The sequence below is a fragment of the Antechinus flavipes genome, chromosome 4, assembly GCF_016432865.1.
Source record: "Antechinus flavipes isolate AdamAnt ecotype Samford, QLD, Australia chromosome 4, AdamAnt_v2, whole genome shotgun sequence".
Lineage (NCBI taxonomy): Eukaryota > Metazoa > Chordata > Mammalia > Dasyuromorphia > Dasyuridae > Antechinus > Antechinus flavipes.
In genome coordinates this window covers 114,108,424-114,129,736 of record NC_067401.1, presented here as the reverse complement: position 1 = coordinate 114,129,736, position 21,313 = coordinate 114,108,424, and the positions used below count along the sequence as shown (strand labels likewise).

Sequence of the window (21,313 nt, the reverse complement as noted above, 5' to 3'; positions counted from 1 at the left end):
TCTCCTAGTTTCCTGATCAGCATCTCCAACCACAATATTTATTCATAGACTCTGATATTCCATCCCCAAGTATCAATTTTATTCTCTAAGCTTCTGATTTTTCTTCCTAAAGCCCTGGGGTTCTCTCTTAAGCCCCTCATGCTTCTCCACTGACTCTCGTTTCCTATCTAAAGTTATTGATTGATACATATCTGAACTCTGCTTGGTTTCTTGGCCATCAATAACAGAGGGGAGTTGTATAGTCCACAACACTTCCTAAAGCATTTCAAAAAAACTGTAGCCTCTTTAGCTTTCAAAATAGATTATCTTGTTACTGTTTGGAGCAAAGCTAACAAGGTTGAGCTTAAAAAGCAAAACACACCAAGCACTAGAGTTCTCATAAGCTAAAGGGCAATAAAGGCAATAGTACACAGATACTTCAACTAAAACAATGCTTTGCTCACTCTGCCCCAACTGTTCATATAATTATAAGAAATTATATTGGAGAAAAACTGATCCAAACAACTATAAATTCTGCGTGGGTATATTAAGACCTCCTGACAGCACAGGTATTTTAGTCATATTATTAATTATTCTTTAAAAAAAATTTAATGCAATTTTCAACACAATGACAAATTATCCAAAATTAAGTCAAGTATAGAGATGCTGAGACCACCTAGGTTTTTTCCTTATCACACAGGGTCTCTATATAGCACCATCACAAGTGTCATCATGTCTGCCCCAAATATTCTCTTGTCATGATGAATGCATAAGTCTCATAAAGAATTTTTAAACTCCATTTTTTTCTACTACTGCTGTTATACTTAATACAATAAAGGAAAAAAACAATTTGAGGTCCCTTTTTAGGCTTCTAATACCTCAAAACATCAGTACAAAAGTTACATGTTCATCTTCAGAATGTATGTTCCTTTCAGAAATAGAACATATCATTAATAAACTAGCAGAAGAAAATGAAAAGCAACAGGCTAGAAAGCATGACTTCAAAGTTCAAACTATAGATTCACTAACTCACTGTATAAATATGGGACAACTTACCCAAAATGATTTGTTTATTCTTTATTATATCTAAATGACATACTGAATATGAAATGCCTTAAAAAAAGATTTTGATGAAACCGACCGAAAAGTTTAAAATGTTATCATTATTATTTTTACATAGATAAGAATAAGTTCATTTTAGCTCCTCTGAGCATATTTAGAAATGAAATTATCTGTCAAGAGTTATTATTTACTACTTTTGTTTAAAAAAAAAAATCAGTGGTACATGGAACAAAATACGGAAGTTCTTTGTTATTATGCCTTTTACTTACATGAAATCGTTGATCCACCTCATAGTTGACCTGTTTTCTGAAATCCTTACAAATGAAACAAAGAAAGTAAGGGGGAAAAAAGCAGAAGCTAGCAATTAGTAACAAAATTTTAGACAAATTAAGAGTAAGAAATAAATTAAGGTACCAATTTCCCCTTAAATGTACTGAAAAACAAAAATAACCCCAATGACATCTAGAATTAAATTTTTACACCCCACTATTAAAAGACTGATTTTTAATTTAAAAGAAAATAAGATAGCAGATTCATCAGCAGCTGCATGAAAGGCTTAAGAAAGGTACAAGATACACATCAATACCTTTTGTGCAACCAGGAATGTAAGCCGCCGGATCCCATGTTCAACAAGAGCAGCTTTCTGTGAATAAACAACATAAAAGAGAATATGAAACTTCTGATTTCTGACTATCCCGCACTTTATCCATTCTTCCCAACTCTAATTTCACACAGGTTAGGTAGCCTTTGTGGGAACTAAAAACATTAGAAGTCATCCCAAGTCACTACCTTGAAACCTATAAACAAGAAATCTATCTCAACCTGCCCCTCAGCACTATTAAAGGAACTGACTTTGCTGTCCAGAGAAACTAAATGATTTGCTCAGGGTAATACCCAGCTAGTTAGCAGCAGACAGGAATTGGACCCTGATTTTTCAGGATGATAATGAAAGCAAACCTAATAGAGATGGCAAGGGTAGTATGAGGCCAAGGAGTTCTTTCAAGATTGATACACATCAAAGGCAGACCTTAACATGACTTCTGCCCACAAAGGTCACGCTGGTGGGAGTTTATTAAACACATGGAGATTGCATGAACTCGAAGCTCAAAACAAATCAGATCCTAGGTAGAAAAGGACATGTAAAGAAAACTAAAAACACAGCTACTGGAATGTATTTGGTACTGTGGAATCTAGGTGGTCCATGCAATCAGATTGCTTAAATAGTGGCAAATGAGAGTGAACATGTAATAAGGATTTGGTCAACTACTTTCTACAAATTTTGCCTAGTTCTAGTTAGAACAAAAGATAAACTAAATGTAAAATTTGGAGCTAGAAGGGACCTTAGAGAACATCTATTTTAAACACCTCAAATACAGACAAGGAAACTGATGCCCAGAGAGGCCTAATGATTCACTCAAGGTTGTATGGGTAGTACCCTTTTCAATACTCTAAAAATAACAACAAATCGTGGTTTGTAACTACAGGCATGCTTTATCTAATACCAATAACTGACAAAGAGAAACAATGGAATAGAGATAGCTAGGTTACTAGAACATAGATTGAGATTTGGAAATGATTTCAGTGACTGTCTAATCCAACCCCTTCATTTTATAGATGAGGAAACTGAGGCTTAGAAACCACTTTAACATGAGGTGGGGAGAAAAATAAACATTGACACTAGCTACTGTGTGCTAAATGTTTTACATTATCTCATTTGATTCTCACAACTTATCTGGAAGGCAGGTGCCATTATTATCTGCATTTTACAGTTGTAGAAATTAAGGCAAACAGAAGAGAAATGATTTTTTCAGGGTCACTCCCCTAATAAGTAAACAACAGATTTGGCCTGATTCCAAGTCCAGGACTCTGTCCATATTTCATGTTACTTCCTCATAGCATCAAGTGGGAGTCTGTTACTCTATGTTTTCATTATATAGTAAAAAAAAAAAAAAAAAAAAAGAAAGAAAGAAAGAAAGAAAGAAAGAAAGAAAGAAAGAAACCACTGTTATCCAATCCAACATTACTTTGAATATGTTTGTACCCAGCTCCTTTTCATCACCATAAATTCTTAAAGAGTTATGAGACAGATGAGATATCATCTTGGCCAACACCCTCCCTGATATATATAGATCTCACTATCACTTGAGTCAGCAGAAGTTAATCCTTTTCACACTGGCCTTTCATATAATTTTTTTCTCCCAAGCCTTAGTCTCCCCTTTTGTGAAATAAGGATGTAATCCTGCTCACTGATTTCAAAAGATATAGGGACTAATAATGAAATAATTTAATGAAGACCTTTTTAGAACTCCATGTGGCATAAGGAATAAGATAATGCTATCAATTGAAGAGCTTAAGAAAAGTAATCAAACAATAAAAATAGTAAAAAGTAAATAATGGATTTTCATCACAGAAATATTTTCCTTGGATAAAATACCTTCAAATATTTTTAAACTCTTAAAAAAAAGGTTTTTCTACCACCTTCATTTTTAGATATATCCTTTCTTCCTCTCCACCCAGAGAGCCATCTCTTGTATTTATTATAGTTCTAACAAATAGAAATATGTCCATATAGCTAATTTCTAATAGCCTACATGTCAATGAACCATTATAATTTTAAAAAAATAAATCTAAACTAGCTTTTCCCCTACAATCTGACATGTTTCTGGGTCATCTCTCATTATGTCAGCTGGTGTGTGCTCAGAAACAAATAATTTTAATGGTTTTTAAAAAGGAGAGAATTAGAAATGGAATAATATCTTCCCCAAATAGATGAGTGATGGTTTATTTTTCTGGATTATTTGTGACCTGCCTGCACTATTAGGGTGGATAATTGAGAATTGCTGATAAGAAGAAAAATAAGGAAAGAGAAAGGATCTCTTGGCTTCTTAGTATACCCAGAAACAGAACCATTCCTTTCAGCACCAATAAAACACTCAGCTAAGGCTAAACCCTTCAAATACAGGCATCAGCAGCTATGTTCATGGCAAGCAAAGAAAATAACTTTAATAACACCGTGATTTAAAATCAAAATTGTTATTGCTTTTAAAATTCCACAAGTGGCTGACAATAACAGCAGAGCAACAGGACTCTGATTACATTGTAATAATGTGGGTCTCACAGCAAGTCCACAGCTATTACCCAGCGATTAGGCGTCAGCACCTGGAGAAACTCCATTTACACTGACTGCTTCAATCTCCTCCACAAGTCATTTACAAATATATGATCCTAATTTCTATGAGAGAAAAAAAAAAGACATGCTGGGACCAGAAGATTATTTGGACAATTTGGATCAACCTATTTGATAGTTTAATGTGTGTGCATTTTTTAAAAAACTTTTTCCCCTAAACTGCCTAGAGCATGATCACGCAAATGAAAAACAAAACTAGTTTTCATTCCAGCTTTTTTATGGTCTTTTTTTTTTTTAAAAGAGAGAGCAAGAGAGGAAGCATCAAATAAGCTTGGACAAGCACAACTTTAAAAGCAACCAGTCCTCTTCAAATTGTCTCTATTGTCTCCAAGGCAGAATTCTTTAGAAATCAGGCCTGGATGCTCTGCTACTAGCTTCTGAGAGGAACTTCAGTTGTCTGCATCCGGGATTTATTGTTCGGTTAAAGTGGGGGAATAATTCTTGCATTCTCTCAATGCTACAAATTCGTGATAAGAATTTTTTAAAGGATACCACCTATGAAAGTGATTAACAGGAAGGTGAAATAGGACTCAAACTACCTCTCCACTGTACCTCAGTTACAAAGAAAAAAAATCACATCCTTGATTTGACCTCATCTATATGTTTCAACTTTTAAGCTTATGAACTCTAAAATTCTTTTATATAATTGTACTCATTGATTATTATTCCACTTTTATTTATATGCTCCAACTCTGTTCTTTGTTCTCACCATGGCCTTCAGTTCTTGCTCAGGCCATCAATCCAGAAAGGATTACATTGTCCTTGCTCCTCTAACCTGACCCTTAGGTGATCATTTCAACAAAGTTAAAATCTCTGATCTTTCACAAATCACATCCTGCCAATTGCAATCTACCATCCAATTCTGATGATGGAGATGGAGAATGAAGATGGAGAAAATCATAGAACTGTGCTGAATGGGTCCAGTACCGCTTTACACTACTCTCCATCTCAAACTGATCTCAAGTAGGATCTCACTGCAGCAAAACAAACATTCTATTTATGTCTAATTGTTTTATTGCCCTTCTTTCCACAGTGGTTACCCCAAAATTTCTCATCTGTCCTCAACATTCGAACCACACCTTTTCTACTTATCCTTTTGGATAAATCTTGCCTCATATTGCACCAAAATGATTGTGTCTAAAAAGCTCCCTCTTCTTCCCTCCTCCTATTTTGCCCTATCTCCTCTACCCCATGTCTCAAAAGAAAAAAGTTGCTCATTTTCTTGGCTAAAGGATCAAGAATGGTTTCTTATCAAGAAATATGATGCTTAGTAATAGGATCTCTGGATCAAAGAATATGGACATTTTAGTCATTTTTTTTTTTTGCATAATTCCAAACTGCTTTCCATCATGTTGTGTTAATTCACAGCTTACCCAACACTGTATTAGGAATAAGCATATATTTCCACAATGCTGATTCCTATCTTTTGTCATCTTTGAGTTTGCAAGGAGTCCCTTGTTCACTTTAGCATTCTAGCTTTCCATATCATCATCAACTAAAATTGGTCTCTCCAAAGGCACAAATGACTTAACTGTTTTTTTTTTTTCCTTTCTGACTTACTAGCCTTTAATACTTTCTTCTGGTTTTCCTATTTTTCCTTGACTTTCTTTGTTTCCTCAGCTCCTAACACTGAACTTGGGGAATACTAAGGGCTTAATAAGTGCTTGCTGACTGACTGGAGAAAAATCAGTCCCTTTCAGAATGACCCAAGCTCAAATCTCATAACTTCTCAATGTCCCAAGCAAGGCTCTAGGACTAAATTAAGAGATGTTGCTCTGTTTTACTGGAAGGAGTTTCTTAAAATGAATAAATCACAAGCCACAAAATCTATACAAGGATTTCCAAGCTTTTGTTTGAACAGGTGTAAGTATGTTACATTAGTTGTATTAGAAGATCAGACCCAGCATCTGTGTTTTCTCCATGCTTGTACAATGTCTACTAATACAAGGAGTATGGAGGTACTTAAGATATTAATTCTAAACTTTCTTCATCCATAAATGGGAAAGACCAACCCATGGAGTTATTGTAAGGATCAAGTTTATAAAAAATTTGAAGTTGCTTACCAAATAGGAGGGGATGGTGATTTCTTAATGAGAGCAGGACTGTGAAGTACTGCTACACTCACACAGCTCAATGTTTTAGTGTCACAATGTGTACCCAAAGTGTTAAAAATTAGTAATACCAATTAACTGAGTTAGGGTTTAATAAAAAATGTAGATTTGGGATGTAATTATGGACCAAACAGATATAATGCTTATCTCAAATTCCAAGATGGGACTTTCTTAACTTTTGAGATGATAAAAGCCTAAGTCTCAGAGAAATGATCCTTTTGCCTGCCACGTCTTTCAAGTGAATTTTCCATTGCTGCCACCTTAGTCACAGGTGAGATTCTGTGGGGTTTGTTTTCTTTTGTGTGAGGAAATAAAGAGGGGGGAACCTCCTCTAAAGAACTATATTCCAGAATTCAAAGGCTTTTCTTTATTTTTCTTCTTATCTGTTGGTCCCCAGTACCTCTGATGTTCCTGCTTTAATTGTGAATATGCCATTAGCTCAAACATAAATCTTTACCAATAATAAATAATAAAATCTTTACTACAATATGAAAGATTTGTGGGGTATGAAATATGCACAGCTAAGGTACATTACAGATCTCATTTAAATATTTGACTCAGTCACCATTTTTCCCTGAAACAATCATTAAGTAAATCTTTATTAGCATTAAAAAGTATAATCCATGGTACTGGCCTCTGCTGAATTTTAGAGTACTTGTTCAATGATAACTCATTTAGCAATTGCTTCATACACTTAACACTTCCTTGGAGACAGATACTATGTTGTATGTATTCAAATATTTGTTTTGTTTTCAATTTTTAAATAGATTTAGCAATGCATTAAACCCAGTATTTTCTTTCTAGTATGTTACAAATGGGTTCACCAAACTACCTACTAGAAGAGCCAAGTTATAGTGCTGCTTCTCCAGTTATTACTAACATGCATAATGGTAGCAGAGATTCTGAACCTATTGAGCTTTAATTATCTTCATGTGTAAAATGGGAATGATAATTTTACTCTATGTAAAAGTGGGGTCATCAGATCATAGATTTAGATCTACAAAGATTTTTAAAGGTTATCTAGTCCAACCCTTCCTCTCTAGCTCCCAATGTTACAAGTGAAAAACAGAAACCTAGAGTGGCCAACTGGTTTGTCCAAGATCAGTGACCAAAAGAAGTAGGATTTGAACCCAAGTCCTCTAACCTCTGTATCATCACTCCATCTTTCACATCATGGTTGCTCGGTATAACGAAATAATTCATTTACTTGTGTTCTCTATATAAATAATATGGAACTATATGCATAGAGAAGTAATAGGGTTCAGAAACCAAAGAGCTCACCTTGAAATCAGGGAGGCAAGGGTTCAAATGTCACTTTGGATACATGCTGGTGGCAGAGATGCCCTATGAGATACTTCACATTCTGTCAAAGGAGGGGGCTACCTTAGCCTACTGCCAAATCAAAAGTTCTGAACTGCTGAGTCTCAGGCCATGACCCAGGCTACACCAATAGGATCACGAATCCCCCAATATTGGAAGAATTTTACTCACCAGGACATTCTTTTGACCAATGAAGTCACAGAGCCAATATAAAACAGTACATCAGTATCAAATGAACATTTGTGAACTGACCAATGCCAGGAAAAAAAGCATAATCAAAAAGGAAGAAAAACAGAGCCTGAACCAGGGGATCATTATATGAATGATCATATAATTGATCAACTGCATGAAACTACAGGAAAGTCAGTTAGTTTGTGTGTAAAATCTGTAATATCTAAAAAATGAAGAAGGGAATTAGTGTGTTCTTCAAGGATCCTTCCAGCTAGAAAATTCTAGAGTCCGATGGGGATTCAGAATTAGACAAGAATTTCCAGACAGGAAAGTATTCACTGATGAAAAGTGTAAGCTGAAACTTGAAAAAAATGTAGGATTTGGGTTGAAAAAGAAAACAGGATAAAGTATTTCAGCTGCAGGGAACAGTATGAACAAAAGTGAGAAGGCAAGAAATCCTATAGCAAAGTTTAGTTTGGTTGGAATCACAATTTTGCATAAGGTAATATATTAATAGACTCTGTCATAGTAAAATATACTTTAGATGTCAAATTAATATTTTTAGATTTTATCTTTTATGGATTTGGATTTCTTTGTAAATGGGAATATAGAAGTGTTACTTGATAAGATTACTCTTATGGTATTGTACAGTAGAGGTAGATAGATAATGGCAGGAAGATGCAGCTATTATGTAGGTATATAATCCAACCTAAGGTTGTAGCAAAGGAAGAAAAATATGAATATGAGAGACACTAGGGAGAATGCATAGATGGAAGTTGGGAGGATGACTAAACTTTAAGATAAGGTTGAATTCATGGTGTTAGATTCAAAAGGAAATGCACTTGTCAGGTAACACTACGGAACAAAATTTGGGAATAAGATCAGGACTGTACCCTTTGATTTTTTGTTTTTGCTGAGAAAATTGAGGTTAAATGACTTGCCCAGGGTCACACAACTAGGATATGTCAAGTGTCGGAGACCAGATTTGATCTTGGATCCTCCCGAGTTCAGGGCTGGTGCTCTTACCACTACACCACTAAGTGCCCAGGACTGTACCTTTTGATTTAAAAGTTAAGCAAAATGAAAAGTTCTAGTACTATTTATCCTAACATCATTTAAAATTTAAAGTACAATATAAATTTTGGGACATCGCCAAATTTAATATAAATTCTAGGAATTTTTTAGCCTCAGCTTCAAGGATACATCCAAAATCTCTAAGTTACCCTTATCAACAAACCAGAGATTTTTTTCCTTTCCAAGAAATGATAAGCATCCCTAGACTCCTTGAAACACTTTTGTGGCACAGTAAATTGATGAATCAAATAGTTCTGGAGAACAATCAATAGGCTAAAACAAGAGATGATACCAAGTTCTTATTCCTAAGAATTTTTTCCCCTCTCTCTAGATAGTGAGTCCATTATTTAAAGAGATGAATTCATTAGTTCTCCTGGTACCAAAGGAAAACATTTTCTTTGAGAGCTTAGATACAACATATCATATTTCTGCTACTCTCATTCTGAACTGAACATGACTTAATATTTCAATGAATATTTCACCTCCACTAGTTTCTTTCTCCAAACACTCATCATGGTAGGAAAAGAACCTCTAGGTTCTCAAAAGCCGTGTCATCCCAGCACAAACTCTGGCCAGAAGAACACTAAGGTCAGAGCCTTCAAGTACAAACCTGTCCAAAAATTACATGATTACTACCCAATGATCAGCTTAATTATGTTTAACAAGATTTTTCATCAAGCTGGCCTACAGCTCGTGAAGATGATCCATTAAAGTAAAGAAGAGCTATTATGTGTACTAGTGGAGGAATTGGCTACAACAACCAAGTCACAACCTTGTAATAAGGCTGATATTCGGAAAAGGGTTAGATGCGTCCTGTTTGGCTCAGAGAGTAGAACTGAAACTTATGGGTAAAAGCAGGTTCTCATATAATATATCATATATGGTATCATAGAATCTGAGCTCAAATCCAGACTCAGATGTCTACTATCACCTTGGTTACATCCCTTAAGTCCCTACTTTTCAGGTTCCTCATCTGTAAATACGAAGGGGTTAAAGAAGAAGGCCTCTGAGGGTCTTTCCAATTATAGAGCTACCATTTTCTGTTTCTGGGAAGTTAAATCTGATTCATTATAAATAAGAATCTTTTAGCAAATACCACTGTCCCAAATTAGCCTAAACTTGTTCATAAAATAGAGATCTTCCCTCTGAAGAATTTTAAATAGGGGCTAGATAATCACATTTTGAGATTTTTGGAAAAGGAAATGATGCTTCTGCTAACACTAAAATCCCTTCGAACCTTAACTTTTCATGAATCCAACACTGTTCCTCTTATTAGCAGGCCAATAAGGGGTCCAAGTGCTATAAGGCCATTTGTTGGCTCTATTGGAGGAAAGCCCAAAACAGATCACTCTTAAAAGCATCAAGATCTAAAAAGTACAGTCATAAACAGTAGCATGACTCATAGGAAGCCAGCAGGGAAAGGACCATCAGATATCTTCCAACCAAGGACTTACATTTTGCTGAGTGAAATCTCTAAACATGGCTGCTAGTCTGTCATCCTCAATGTCACAGTCAGTCTTGATAGCCACATTCAGGATGTGAATTGGTTCATCCCTGGCAGCCTATAATCCAAGCACATACATCCACAAAAAGTATTAAGATGACCAAATAAACATCAGGTAAGAAGTGAATGGACAAAGTAGATATGTACAAAGGCAAGCATACTTTAGCCTTGCAAACTGGGCAGCAGATATAAATGTTTGTTTATCTCTAAGTATACCAATATAAGCATAAAAACTTCTTGATACAATAAAGGCACTAGGCAAAAAGTTAAAAATTCTGATATTATAGGTGCTCTTTGCTCAAGAGCACCAAGAACTTCTGAATGAGTTATTTTCTATAATCTATGGAATACTGGGCATTTTTAGTCATGGAAAGAACTAATAAAAAACTTAGCTGAAGCAATTACTCTACTAAAATAGAAAAAAAGAAGTAACAGAGGAGAAAAAATTACAAACTTAAAGTCCATCTTTCCTCTAATTCAAAATTTGGCATTCTATCACTTGATAACAATGGAGAGAACCCAAACACAGGGATTTTCAGACAGAATTCAAACATACACAGAAACAATGAGGACAAATACAATTGTGTCTCTTCTACTGTCCCTATTTCAAGTTTCCCCCCCCTCCCAATTTCAATTTTTTAAAAAAATGATAATCAAAGAGGTATTATATATATATTACAAACCGTGCATAAGAAGCAAGAAACCAGCTTTCCCAAGGGAAGCCTCCATACCTTGTCTTCATCATACAGCGAAGTGTGGCCTGCCTCGGGGAATGTAGGGCTTTGTGGTGGCGAGTCACAGAAGCAGCCCATTACTTCATCAAAAATTCTGAAATGTGCCAAAGAAACAGCCAATATTAAAACTCAATCTCAGGCCACCTACAGAGGCAGCAAACTAGCCCTGCCAGTCCCAGCTTTGCCAAAAAGAATGCGCTTTTAACCCTTGGCTCAAAAGCCAGTTGCAAAGAGACACCAATCAGTGAATAAAGGCGATAGGCAAAATGTCATCAAGTGGCAGAAATTAGGAGAATGGATTACTTAAATTTTAAAAAACTATAGGTATTTTTTTCCTCTTAAAAATTTGATCTTTTCATATATAAGATGCAAACATTGCTGTCATCATCAGTCTTGAGGTAACAACAGCCGAACTGAGGCAGTGAGAGACCAATGTAATTGCCCCTCCTCCTAGGGTAATGTATCAGTATACAGCAAGAGATAGATGCTAAATGCACTTAATCAAAAGATGTATCGTTTCTGGTGGGGCTGATTCTCATGTTGTGTTTAATTTCTCCTGACATTTCACTCATCACAGAGCGGATAGCTCCTTCTGCTCTTGGCTCATGAGGAAAAGATGATTTTTTTTGTTTGTTTCTTTTCCTCTGACCAGTCTCATGACACCAATAGAGCCTAGCTAAGCATAGCCAGAGTGAGAATAAAACTAAGTTTAAAAGTAGAGAGGTCATAATCCTTTCTGAGGGAACATTCTCCAGAAGTCTCAAGCTTCAGGGAATCTATGTTCATTTTTTTATTTCCACTCATAAATTTAATTAATTTTCCCCCACAAAAATATAGATTCCTATCAATTCAATACCACAGACAAAACAAAAAACCTTTACATCCCAGGCCTGTCACTTCCAAGACATTTGGCCTTGGCCAAGTTACTTTCACCCCTCTTGAGCTCAGTTTTCCCATTTACAAAATGAAGATGCTGAACCATAAAAGTCATGACCAGCTCTAGACCTAGGGTTTTATTATCTTTCTCTGAAGCTTATGATGAGTTTTACCAACAACAGACTTGTGAAAACAGCATATGCCCTCTGCCTAATTTTGCATTACTTCATTTAATATGCATATCTTCATTGATGTCACTGTCAGACTGTAATATTCCACTATATTAACCTATCAGTAAATCTAGGGGGTTTATTTGGAGGGGGGAGAGGGAAGAGCATGCTATGATTTATAATGCAACTGTGAATATCTTTTCAAAGAGATCAGTTTTTATTTCCTTATACATTACTTCTTAAGATGTACTTCAATCAGTACAATAAAGGTATACCTTTTCTCCCACAGCCTCACTGGCATTAGGTTTTGTTATCATTGCTGATAGCACAGATGTGAATTGGTACTCTTTTAGTTTACAACTCTTAATATTTCCCTACACTTTCATTATTTGTTTATACTTAATATACTGTCTAAAACTCATCCTTTGAGGATTCTGACATATGGTGATCCTTTGAATGAAACTAAAATGTATAACAACAGGAACCCACTTCTAGAGAAAAAACTATCTCCAGTCTCTTACCTGACAAAGTCTTCAAAAGTCCGGAAAGAAACCATCCCGCCCATCCTTTGGCACGGTGGAGTGAATGAGTTGTCTAGTAGCACATCACTGACACTGGCTACGTGAGCCATGCCATAGTGGTTGAGGTTGGAGGAGAAGGACATTCTAAATGGCGATTTAAGCAAGTCCATTAGACGAGGAGGGGAAGGGAGGGTGGTTCTGGGAGAGGGAGAGCAACAACAGAAAGGAGGGGAACGGGAGAGGACTCTTAAGTAAGGTCAGGTGGCAGGGCAGATCTGGTTTTTTACCCATTACAGACACAAATGTCTTAATTACATGTGTATTAACTCTTTTATTCAAACTACTCCCAAACACAAATCTATGTTTTTTCATCCCAGAAAAGATCAAATGATATCTTTCCTATCAGTTCTAGCACTGTAGTGGATTCATACTACTAATGAGTTTAGTAGCATACGTGGGATTAAAAAACCATCCTGCACCTCCCCTCCCCGCAAAAAACCATTCTCTCCTTTAAAAAGGAGGAATGGTTACTATGCAATGTCTAAAACATTTTTCCTCTTGAACTGTAACAGATTAAGTGTTCACAGATACATACAAAAAACTTTGGTTTAAGGCATTAGTAAATCATTATAAACAACATTATTTACAAAACTAGTTACTGTTTAAAAAAAGAAAGAAAGAAAGGTGTTTACTCCTTTTCTATAGTTTGATAACTAGTCATTATTCTCCCCCTCCTTTTTTTAAAGTGAAAAAATTTTATTTTAAAACTGTCAGCACTAAATTGTAACTGCCCCTTTTCTTCATTTTAAACAACCTCACCATAGCCATCAAGAATCTGCTCTGTAATTCACCATGACTTAGAAAATTACAGAGCATGGGGTCTCAAAATGTACAAGCAAGCATGGAAAGCAACTGAACAAAGGAGCTTGAAGGAAACTGAGCTAATGTGTACATTTTTAAAGACTGTTGTACACACATATTCCATGATATCCCTTTTCTCAGCTGACATACTAACAATATAAAGTTTATCCAAACACAGAGATGCTCTGGGAAAGAGCTCAATCTCTGGGATGCCACCAGAACTATGTTTAATATAAGCTCCAAGCAAACCTCCTGAAACAGAGCTAAGTGGCTAAAGGGCAGTACAATGAGACTGTAATTTTGGGGTGCAAATGGAAAGTTCTCCTTGAAGTGTACCACCTGCAGTGCGGCAAGGGAAGGCAAAGGAGACAGACTGTGATGTGCACACTGTTGCAAATCATCATCATAAAAGCTAATGGAATTCTTTATAAGAAAGGAGTGCTGTTCACACAGACTGTACAGAATGACACTCCAGGTTTTTATTCCTTTGGCAAATGAGGACTATGAAAAAGGTGCTTCATCTTTTGTCAGTATCAGGGAGTAAAAAAGCTGGGGGAATACTGATACTATGAAATTTATAAATGCAACTCACATCAAGCCCGAAAAACTACTACTCAATACTCGTAAATATGAATGCAGAAAAAATATTGACTTCTTAGTGTTTGGCTCCTATTCTCCAGCATCACTTGGTGTATCCCATAAAGGACCAAGTTCATGAGACAATAAGAGTCTCTTTTCTACCAACATGTCATCATCAGCCAGAGAAGGAATAAAAGTTAAAGATGGGATTGAGTTAAAGATGTGAAGAGGCTAAGCATATAGCAAACAAAAGATTAAAGATAACTTCTACTTAAAGAGCACCATGGAAGATAAACTTCTGAGGTATCTCTACCACCACAGAAGCCACAGTGGTAAAATGCTGGTAATAGGGATTCATCCAAGTCCCCAGCAAAACAGAAAACCAACCAATGGTTTTCTGGATTCTCCAAAAAAATATTATAAAAGTCATTTTGATGACTTATATTTGGATACCAATATGATGGTGCACAGAAAGCTGGTGACTTGTCATTGTATAGATTGGATTCCAGTAGAAATTATTAACTTCTCCACTATCATGAATCCACATTTATTTTAGGAGGAGAAAGAAGCAGACAAATTACTATTTTATTTGAACTATTTTAGCTCATAATCATTAGAGATTTAAATATATTGAATAGTTTTCTCCAGCTTTAATCAAATTACAAAACAATATGCCTCAATAGCAAAATTATTAAAAACATGGTATTTTTATTTTAATTTTGGGGAAATCTTACAATCTGATGAAGCTTGAGATCAGTTATTTTAGGATTTGCATTCCTCCAACAGGAGGAACATTAAAGAGACAAAAAAATTAACATGTCCTTTACAAAACAAGAATAGCTTTATAAGTACTCCTCCCTAAACCCTTAAATCAGAGGACTAAGCAAGTTTCCAGCAAAACTATATGTCAAGATACTATCTATCTGTACACTCCCTGTCAGATGCCATTATGGAGTTTTTCCAGACAGGCTGTTCATTAAGTACTTTTAAGCAGATGCAAGAAAAGCTTAACACATGTTTTCCAAACAGGGAGAATTATAATTTAGTGTGTCCAAAGGGAAGATCAGGATTTCCTGGGGAAGGCAACCATATTAGCATGTCAAGTTATTGCTTCCTTATTTTACTAATTCTAAGTTATAAAAAGCATTTTTAATTGGAAAAGAAACTAAACATACGGTACCTGTTTAGCGTGGGGATGTTCCCTCTGTAATTAAACAACCACAGTTAGTTACTGATAGGTTAGTGAAAGCCATAATAAAAGAACTGTCAGAGCAGATATAGACCAGTAGCAAAGAGCTCCTGTTTGGCAGCTCTGGTATTCTTCAGTCTTAATTAAGCTATTATTACCTCTCAACCTCCAGAATACCTCCAAAGAGGCATGCCTCCTGACCTAGCTTACCATAGTAGTTGCTGATATAAAGGTTTACACAGAATTTATTGTCTTCTTAAGTTCTATTACAAAGAACTTAGTAGGAAAGAATGGACTTTTGCAAACTCATTTAAACTATATGATAAGTGTACACACCAAAAGCTCTTAGTATGAGGATTAGTGCTTGAAAAATAGATGAGCAATGGTTCTAAATTTTACAGAAGAATGAGGGAGTAGCGGGAAAGTCCGGGCAGCTCTCTCTCTTTCTGACTACTCTTCCAGGCACAGGTAACAGGCAGACAGGCTAATCTCCAAGGGAAAGAATTCAGTAGGTCAGGTTCCCAGTTACCCCTTCTGGACGCTTAACTAAAACCCTTCTTCCCAAAGTGATAAAGAAAAACATTAGCAACACAGGGCCTTAAAAGAACCCAACATTGACTACAAATGACTACACAACATTATAGAAGGAATAATCAATAAAGGAAGACAGGGTAATAAATGCATCTTAACTATATAGAGGTAAACACCTAGTCATATTAAGAACAAAAATGTCATAGAACACAAATCTGGTAAATACTATAAGGTTCTCATAAAATAATGTGCCAAAAGCAAAGCTGACATTACAACATGGAATGGAGATGCAAAAGCAAGGATCCTAGAAACATACTAAAAGACAAAAAAAAAAAAAAAAAAAAAAAAAAAAACACTCATGCTGGTTATCTTCTCAAATGGATAGTCAGCCAGCTTCTCTTGTGTTCAAAAGGCAAAGTGATACTTACCACCCAACTTTGGGGTCCGGCAAGGGTTGGTCCATAGACACACCTCACCCATCTAACTTGTCCCATGAGATGGCAAAGGATTCTATTAGCCCTTAATTCATTATTATAGCTTTCTGGCACACAAAGGACTTAATGGGCAAAAAGTACATACTGCATTTGTGCTCATGATATGTGAGAAAGGCAATGAGGGAAGGAAATTATGCGCTTTCTTTGGCAATGAAAGAAACAGCATAGCTTGAGTTGGACATACAAACAAAAACCTGCAACCTATCACAGCACACAGAAGTACAACTGCATGTGATTTGTGGTCAGCAATGCTCTTTGCATCAAACAAATATAAGACAAACTGAATTCCTAAAGCAGCAGGAATTACATTTCCTAGAACAAATATTTGAAGCATCCATACTATTTTTGATTTGCCAAAACTCCTGGAGCTTCTCTCCTACAGGAATGATTTCCATCCTAAAAAAAAATGCTTAGTTGTCAAACCTTAACCAATATAAACACCAAGGGAAAGGGAACATATGGTTCAAAAGTACAGTGAAGAATGTCTAGCTAGAGATTTAAGGTGGAATAATAACATAGCCAGAACTCAGAACAAGAAAAGAAGCATCCCACAACCAAAACAACCTTGGGCTTCATTCATTTATCCAGTTTTTGGCAGTTTAAACATGGTCCAATCTATTATTACAACAATTATTAGACCTTCTGAAGTTTCAGCTTTTGCACCTAGCACAGACTTGGGGTCTCACACATTCTGGTACTCATTCTTGGGATGAGGGCCAAATTTCTGCTAGAGCATAGACTAAAATGAAGAAAGGAAAAAAAAAAACCACCTTCAGGAACAACTCTCTTAAAGAATGTTCCTAAATTGTCTTATTCTAGGGATAGGGGTAAAAAGGAAAACTTTCTTCTGAATCAGGTTCTGATCCATGTGTCTCCTGAAAATTATATTCTTGGGTATTTTGGGCATCCTAATTAATGTAAGAATATTATAATATATTATAATGTAAAAATAATGTAAGAAAACAGTAAATTGGCCATTATGGTACACTAGAAAACCAGTTTTGTGGCCTGTGCATAATAATAAACAGCATTGTGCATATAAAATCAAGAGACTGTCATCTACACGTCACATTCATCCTGCATGTGAGTCTACAGAAATTGATTGAGAGCAGATAATCGAGACCATACTCAAATACTTAAGTGAGATATAAATTCCTTCCTCACAGCACATGAGGGTCAGAGCTTAGACTCTGAGAAGCCTTTTAACTCCTGGTTATTCCTCAACCGTGATGTTGGGATCAATACCGCAATCCCTTTCCACACGCCCCACTCAATAATCCCCATTTTTAGAGAAGGAATAAATAAAAACACCAAAAAGGTTGAGGACACAGGGGCTAGGTACCATCAAAACCTGGTTCTGGAATATTCTGGATTGTCAATCCCTATAGACAGCAAACCAATGCTGATACAGACTTCAAAGGACAACAGAGATATCTGAATTCTGCCTTTGATTTTATTGATCTGTCTGCCTAGGTAATTGGAGAAGAGATTCTGCTTCAAAATGAATACAAAACCTAGGATGCTGCCTACTAGCTAAAGTTTCTTAATCTGAGAAATACTGTGTTCTTCGGGAGTTAGGAGTATTCTGAACTTTTTTCCATCCCTTCCAGCTCGACTGAATTTTACTAGGCTCTTTTGGATCCATAGAAATCTTGTATCATAAAAAAGCTTCTATAACTTTCTCCTAATTTAAATTTTCAAGATGAAAATAAATGTGGTACATGCAAACACTAGTTATATCAAGCATGGATTCAGAGCCATTGTAGATCAAGTCTTCTGAAATCAAAAAGCCAAGGAGAATCAGAAGAAATCAGCTGAATATCACTGTCAGCAGTCTCAAAAGAACTCTTTGTCTTCCTAGCTTTCTATAGGGAAACACCAATGAAGGGACTATTTAAACCGATTTGTGCAATATGCTTCCATTGTTTTCTCACTCCTTACCCTTGTAGCTCAGATGTCCTAAATCTATTGCTAAACTCCAGTTTGGAAAAAGAAAAAAAAAAATCATCATTTCTCTATCTGGTTGTCATCCTTTCAAAACCTGCCTTTCCTCTGCTGGAAGATTCTGACCTTTCTGAGGCAGACAAGGCAACAGAGTACAACATAATACTATTACCTTGTGTCTAACTAGCCACAAACCCACAGCATGAAACTACAGGGATTTGCAGGTACCCTGGATTCTGCTCCTTCCTTCCTAGAATGAGTTAATCTACCTCCACAAAGAGGGATCCAGCACTAATGACAGACTAGAAAGTTCTATACCAAATTCTCCAATTTTGCAAGTCTGGAGTGCCAAAATAACACAACATAGACCAGAAGTTGAACAAATGATCCCAGAGGACACTTGGGTAAGCACTTAATCCTGCAGAGAAGCTTCCTTTTCACCAGATGTCTGCATCTCATCAATAGACTACAGTGCATGGAGAACACTGCAGGACTTATTTATGTACAGCCTACAAGTAAATGCAACCCATTGTTATGAAGTGCTACAAATTAGTTGATCTAAAGTTCCCTAATACAATCCAAGGAAAGGAGGAGCCTCTGGAAAATCAAAACGTATCCAAACACTTAAAAATGGCAGTGGGCTGCTTGATGTTGGTCACACTGAAGGGGTTTGATCTCTAACGTTCTCTCAGAGATGTGAAAGAAGTTTCATAGAAACCACCAACAGATATCTGAGCAATGATATAAATCCAAAACCTAAAATTCTGGCCCCAGACTGGAGCCAGGGGAGGAGAGTGCTGATTTCTTCCAGAGGGAAAAAGTAAGGCAAGAAAAGTATTTAAAAGAATGTTTAAATTAAAAAGGTTAAAAAGAATTAAAACATTAGAGAAGACTACAGAGAGCTGAATAGATACAACTCAAAACCTACTTCTTTAAACCATAAATTCCCACCTACAAAAGCAACAGTAAGAAACCAATATCCACAGCTCATCCACCAGGAAATAAAAATAAAAACACACAGTGGACTACATCTCAATCTCTTATGCCAGTTCTGAGGCTTCCTCCTTGACATAGATTAAGAAGAAATACATATGAATAACACTGCTAGATGTTTTGGAATGTTTACTATGAGACAATTTCAATCCCTGACACTTAGCAATCCAAGTCTTTATGATGGACTACACATAGTGCTACATGCATATCAGAAGTAAATTATGTAATAAAGCACTCTATACCTAGTGTCATCTAAAAACAGCTACATATGTTTATCAGAGAAAGTACAAGGTACAGACTACATTACAATGTCTTTTCCAGGGTATTTGAAGATAATCAATATATCCAAAGCTAAAGATATGCCTGAATTTCAAGATTATACAAATTGGGGGGGAGTGGAAGGGAGAAGAAAGGGAGAGGAAGAGAAGGGATAAAGAAACCACATTCAGAACTATCTTTCTATAAAGTTGCTAAAGCAGAAAAATCAACAAACGTCATTGGTGCTAGTACAGGAATGAACACCAAAGAACAAACACACACACACACACACTCTCACACACTTTTTCTCTGTCTCTCTGACATTCCTAAATCATAGGAAAGGAAAGGAAGAATCAATTCCTAACACTCATCATCAACAAATGGTGAAGGCAAAGAACAGACCAAGCTCTGGGATTAATCAATGTAAAATACTGGCTGAACTCACTAAAGAGCTGGGCTGATGAAAACTTAGACAAGACGAATTAGGTCTTGGAAGACTGGGCAATAGCAAAATGCTCTCATCGTGCAGAGCAGCTCCTCTAGTAACGCATACACAAAAGGGAAAATATAGATGGCAAAATGACTGAACAATCTCATTTGGAATCCTCACAAATGTAAAATACTAACTGACCACAGATCATCCTAGGAAAAAACTGAAAAAATGCCAAAGCAAGCAAGACTTTGAGATGATACCACAAGGATATGTCCCTTACAATGAGAAAATAAAAGGGGGGAGGGGAGGAGAGACAGAAATCTTGCAAAGACTCCCTTTAACTGTTTATGTCATGAACACAAGTTTCTAACATGGCACATATCAACAATCTCTCAAGTCATCACTGAAGTAAAGGAAAGGATTACAACAAAGCCAACTACCTTGAATAAAGCTATGAACCCTGAATCCTATGGCAGATTAGCCTCAGGTATGATAATAAAGTTGGAAAAATAGCAATTTGGTAATGACCAACAGAAAACCAAACATAAGTTAGTGTGGATGCTAACAGGCAAAAAAATAATATAGGAAAGACCTGATGAAAGCAGAATAGAGCAACCAAAAGGAGAAAATATGAACAAAGTAAACTGCCAACATTGTGACTTCTCAAGAATATCCTGAGGAGGTGGGCCCACGATTTCCTTTGAGACTAGCCTTCATTCATTTGTAGTGGCAATAATTCATATTCTATCTATTTCTATGAGGACCAGAAAAAATTCTATTGAGACACAGATCTTCAATCCACACAGCATCCACAATCCCTTCCCACAGCACCTAAATGCATTACAAGGATGCTGTAAATTTTAAACTGAAAGCCAGGTTTCAGTCTAACCCAAGAAGTCCTAATCACATAACAGATTTTTTTTCTCTTACCTCAAACTAAAATATTAGGAACAGAAGAACAGAATTTCTCCAGATGACACACAAAATAGGAGGGAGACCATGGTCTTTATAAGATGTGTCAACTTAACAACAAAAAATATTTGATTTGCCAGATCCTGATGATAAGATTTCTGATTACAACAAGTGCATTTCTGGCTAGATATTAAAGGCTCAGAAGTACAAGATCAATATATCTATTTGCTTGATTTTTGTGTTTTTGATCCTGAAGAATTGATTTTTTTCTAGAGGGAGTTTCTCCCCACAAATTGAAAAGGTTTTTTTTACTTCTTTTTTAAGAACAATGAAAAAAATATTTCAGATAAGGTGTTCTTGTATCCTCATATGCCATTTAGTGTCACCAAACACTAAAAATTTCTAAAAAT

General features: G+C 36.1%; 1 protein-coding gene across 1 annotated transcript in view; it reads right to left on the bottom strand.

The window, feature by feature from the left end:
• Positions 1-21,313, bottom strand: part of ACACA (acetyl-CoA carboxylase alpha) — a 217,361-nt gene that overhangs the window by 113,260 nt on the left and 82,788 nt on the right. Inside the window, exons 28-33 of the mRNA XM_051994076.1 lie at positions 15,330-15,353; positions 12,710-12,853; positions 11,140-11,236; positions 10,359-10,466; positions 1,628-1,684; positions 1,311-1,355 (exon numbers count right to left, since the gene is read on the bottom strand). Of these exons, the coding sequence (XP_051850036.1) occupies positions 1,311-1,355; positions 1,628-1,684; positions 10,359-10,466; positions 11,140-11,236; positions 12,710-12,853; positions 15,330-15,353 (475 nt within the window). The remainder of the gene's footprint in view (positions 1-1,310; positions 1,356-1,627; positions 1,685-10,358; positions 10,467-11,139; positions 11,237-12,709; positions 12,854-15,329; positions 15,354-21,313) is intronic.